Raw genomic sequence first — 4939 nt, forward strand, 5'->3', positions numbered from 1 at the left:
GTACTTGGCTGAGAACGTTTTCGTTGGCTTCAAGGCACGGGCCCACCCTCGATGGCTCGTAAAATATGCCGGCCTATCGTAATCCAAATGTTCGCTGACATTTATGGAAAAAAATTATATTTGATATAAAAAAAATCTACTTTTTACCGGATGAAATCTAGAATAATTTATTTTTTAAAAATATTTTAAACTTTTAAATAGAATGAAATAACATTTTTTTATTAAGAAAATAATAAATATTTTATATAGCACTCTGCAATATTTTTTTTTCATGACCAACTAAATATAAAAAAATATATTTTTAGATATCATATATTCAAATATTAGCTTCTTCTTTTTTTTTTCTTTTTTTTTAACCAAACGGTGCATTGTACCCACGAATCACTGCACCATGACAATAGAAATGGGAAACAGAATAGTCAATCTCCATAGTTGGGTCGACCACGGCAAACTCTTGAAGCCACCTACACGTCCTTCTGCCGCCATTTTTCCAAGTTCTTGACCAAACCGGTCCACAGCCCTAAATCTACCACTTGCTTGTGAGAGCCTCCGACGAGAAGAAATGCATTACTTTGATATAATATTAATATATCAATAAGAAAGTTTTAACCAATTTTTAATTGATTAAAAAATATTCTAGTCGATTTGTCAAAAGAGTAGTTAATTTTAGATTTATTGCATCAGCTAAGAATTCGATATTTTTTAAAATTTATGGATACAAAATTAAAGATATTATTAAGTGGATAATAAATCAAGTTAATAGTATAGTAATATGGTCATTTATTTTTTTAAAAGTTCACGAGTTCTATATAAAAATAAATATGATTAATAATGGAATCGAATATCTGGATATGGATGGGATAGCTATATATCTATATCCATATTCATCGTTCTTTGACAGATATAGATACGGATACGGATATTAATCGAATATTCAAATTTTTATCCATATTCAGATAAATTTGAATATGAAAATGAATTCGAATGGATATTATTGGACCCACTTTTCACCCCTCGTGAGGGCCCCACGAATTTTTTTCCATATTTTTAGTCCTACGCATAGAGATTACCATGCGCTTGTACGTACATATATATTCTATGTTGCTTGGTTGACCGACCGAACCCGCCTCATTCATGCGTCATCTTCATTCATAAAGCATCCTGAAAACTAACCAAAATTACATATCCCACCAACAGCCATCCAACGTCTGATCACCATCAATCGGTCCAAATGAACACCCAAACTCAAGGGCACCATCGACCTTTTCATTCGCTAATTAAACTTTAGTCAATGATGGTAAAAATTTTCGTTGCCAAGGTTTTTTTACAAGCTCCTCCCCATTTCCTTCTTTGTAAAGACAAACAGACGCAAGGGAAAGAGGAGAAACCAAGAAGGGTTCCGAGATACACGAACAGCCACCATGTCCAACGTCCCGCCGGACGAATTGATCGTCCCCGAAGAACGCCGCTCGAAATACGACCTCGACACCCGGATTCTGCTGACGGCCATATTCTGCCTCCTCTTCGTCGTTGCCCTCGTCACCTTCCTCCACCTCTACACGCGCTACGTCCTCCGCCGCCACCGCGCCGCCCACCGCGCCACCACAATCAGCCTTTTTCGTGTTGGGGTCGCCACCGCCGGCCCCCACGAAGAGCTCCCCAAGGTCGGGCTCGATCCCTCGGCTATCACCGCCCTGCCGATGTTCCCTTACCGAAGAACTAACAACGCAAGCAATGGTAAACACGATGGTAGCAGCGCGGCGTGCGCGATTTGTTTGAGCGTGATAGAAGAAGGTGAGATAGTCCGGTTGCTGCCGAGCTGCACGCATGTGTTCCATGTCGGCTGCATAGATATGTGGTTGAGCTCTAATTCTACGTGCCCGGTTTGCCGGGCTGGGGTGGAGCCACCGCCGATGGCGGTCGCCGTGGAGACGGGCGAGTCGTCAGCACCACCACCAGGGATACGTGAGCTATCGGGTGGCGGCGTCACCGAGGGCACGTCGGAGACGAAGGAAGGAGGCTTGAAGGATGGTGGCTCGATATCATCGCGGTTTAGCTCATCATTTCGGAGGATGTACATGTTGAGCACGGAGAGGTCTGCAGGGAGGAGAACTCAAGGGGATCATGAGGTTGAAGACTTGGAGAGGCAGTAGAAAATTTTTTCATATGGCACTTGTCAGATTTCCTTGTTCTTTTCCAACACTTTGATTTCTTCGGGATTTCTCTCTTCTTTTTTTTTTTAAAGTCTTGAAAAGGTTTATATGTAAACATGTTACATGCACGAACATATACAATAGATTGTTCATGAAGTAAGGGGAAGAACACAGATTTTGTTGGTTATGGACTTCAGATTACCTTTTGGCTCTGCAGTCTGGCATAAAAGCTGAGGCTTGCCACGTGGTAACACTGGTTGGTAGGTGAATACCGGGTCCATGAGAAGGAGATCGAATGGAAATTCTAAGTTTCAAAGGATTTGGTAGAGGGTGGGACACGCCACCTTGGATACTTTTCATTGATGAGTTCATATCGTTTAATGTCTTGCAGGTTGTGGGGTTTTTTATTTGTTGAGGCCTTGACTGCTGCGGCTGTTCCACAAATGTCACTGGAGGAATATTAAGCGTGCATGTGGTACCCACGTTGATCTAAATGAGTATGCTTCTGCAGGTTGATTTGGTCGAATAGTTTTTCTTTTTATATAATTTTATTCTTTTAATTTTTTTTGGTGGTTTGAGTGTTGATAGAATTCAGCTTTAATTATATTTGATTTCGGTTTAATTAATAGTCATCGCAGTTTTTGTTTAGTAACAGGTAATGTAATACATTGGACAAAAAAAGTGCTAAACTTTATAGTACAAAAGGCTTGCTCTACAAAAGTTTATAGCTTCCAACAATTTTTTTCTGGCTTCGAATTCAGGTATTCAGATACAGAAGATGAGAAAGGTAAACTTCTTTGTTCTTTAACGTACAGGACTGCATGATTTCCTTTAGTATATCCATGTTATTCTCTTGAATGATGCAAGTCTTTGAAAAGGAAAAACATACACCAAAGCAGTTGTCAATTTTTTCTTTTTTTTTCCTTCATGCTTTTGTTGGTTGGCTTATAGTACTGCGCACCGAAGCAATATTCTTATCTTAAAGAAAGAAGTAATATATATGAAAAGTAGTAAGTTTATGAAGTCAAATGTTGCTTAAGAGACGGAAAGGTATGGGCGGAGATCGATGCAAGAAAATGGAGATTTCTTATCAGACATTTTTTACAATTGTTTGAATGATAATCTAAGAAATGATTATTTTTTGAGGATGACCACGATTTGGAGGATGATACCTAGCCATCCACTGCCGTTGATTTAGACTTTGGCAGTGGTATAGCATTTCCTTGTAGTTGAGTCGGCTTATTCTTACTTGCCTATACTTCTCATATATTCATCCCGGTTTGCATCTTCTTGTACGTAACTCTGTGGTTATTGCTTTATTGTGATTACTTCAATATTACCGTAAATGATTTAATAGGGCTCGCTCTATAGTTCTCTCTCGTCTCACAAAAAAATGATAATGAAAAGATACATCTAAGGCATGCATTGCATGTTTTTCCTGTTTGTAGATTAAATTTTTCCATGTATCCAACTTTCTACATTGGTTTGTGAAAACTTTTCATGCTCCTCTTGGTACAAGCACGGGAATCCATCAAAACCCGTGCACCACCACTCCTTTTCAACTATAATCCGCCCTCTTTGTCCTGAAGCTACAACAACTCCCTAATACACGCTCAATCATTTAAAAAGCTTGGAAAGTTAAGTAGATGTCTGTAATTTTTTTATTCAATTACTGCAGGCGAGGATTGTTTTAGGGCCTATCACTTAATTGAGATAATAAATATTTAGTACTGTAGATGGAACCGATGGGCCGGGTCATGGCCACTGGCATGGTTATTTGGCCCAAAAAAAATTTTAAAAAAATACTGTACAGTTGGATCGCACAATAGACACTTTGAGATCTATGTAGATGGATGAAAATAAGAGCTTAGAGTGTTTCAAGAGCTGTGCGGAGTGCGATCCAATGGCGGAAAGATGATCAATTATTCTTGTCTTAGCATATAGCTTCTTTGAGCATATATAATTGATGAATATAGTTTTTATACTTACCATACGCTTACTTTACTATTTATGCTGTATGATATATACCATATGCACTCTATGTGATTGATGTATATACCATATGTCCTATCGGGCCGAGCTAGGGTTCGGTTAATGTCAGCCTGAACCTGACCCAACATAGATTTAGAGTCCAACATCTTGACTCCACCTGACCCTTGGACCTGAACAAATTACCTGGTCCGGTTCATTTTGTTGGCTCGTCCGCTGGCCCGCCCAGTGCAACATATTTGCATCCCTAGACCCAAGTCGTTAGTAGAGCTGATAATGGGTTGGGCTTGGGCACAGAAAAAGCCAAATTTTAATAGGGGTAATTAATTCCCCACCCTCCAAAAGACCCCGCTATAACAAAAAGTCCCGGTTGACCAGTCTTAAAATCTTCCATCCAATATCTTTACCAAGTTTAATTTCCGGTCCTTGAGCCCCTTTTATTTTTTTTTAAAAGGCCAAAAATGCCCCTACCCTCCTCATCTCCCATTCCCAGAAGGAGAAGAAAAAGACCCCCCCCACCGCCGACCACGGCCCGCCGCCGCCCGAGCTTCCTCCTGCAGCCGCCGCCGGCCCCGGCTCGCCTCCTCCCGAGCCCCCTCCTGCGACCCCGCCCCCGCCCGAGCTCCCTCTTGCGGCCGCCGCCGGCCCCGGCTCGCCCCCTCCCGAGCTCCCTCCTGCAGCCCCACTCCCTCCCACGGCCCCGCCCCCTCCCAAGCCCTCTCCCGCGGCCGCGCCGCTAGGATTGGCCCCGCCCCTGCCCCCTTACGAGCCCCCTCCTACGGCCGTCGCCGGCCGCA

General features: G+C 42.0%; 1 protein-coding gene across 1 annotated transcript; it reads left to right on the plus strand.

The window, feature by feature from the left end:
• The first annotated feature begins 1295 nt into the window (after nt 1-1295).
• Nucleotides 1296-3065, plus strand: LOC103707379 (E3 ubiquitin-protein ligase ATL41-like). The gene has a single exon (XM_008791837.6). The coding sequence runs from the start codon at nt 1422-1424 to the stop codon at nt 2151-2153; it is 732 nt and encodes a 243-aa protein (XP_008790059.1). The 5' UTR covers nt 1296-1421; the 3' UTR covers nt 2154-3065.
• Nucleotides 3066-4939: the final 1874 nt, after the last annotated feature.

Source organism: Phoenix dactylifera, chromosome 1 (assembly GCF_051530095.1).
Source record: "Phoenix dactylifera cultivar Ajwa chromosome 1, Ajwa_hap1_PhDact_Kaust_v1.1, whole genome shotgun sequence".
In the NCBI taxonomy this organism is placed as follows: domain Eukaryota; kingdom Viridiplantae; phylum Streptophyta; class Magnoliopsida; order Arecales; family Arecaceae; genus Phoenix; species Phoenix dactylifera.

What these genes read in the sequence shown, in the direction of transcription:
- LOC103707379 (XM_008791837.6), top strand. Translation starts at nt 1,422, where the DNA reads ATGTCCAACGTCCCGCCGGACGAATTGATCGTCCCCGAAGAACGCCGC.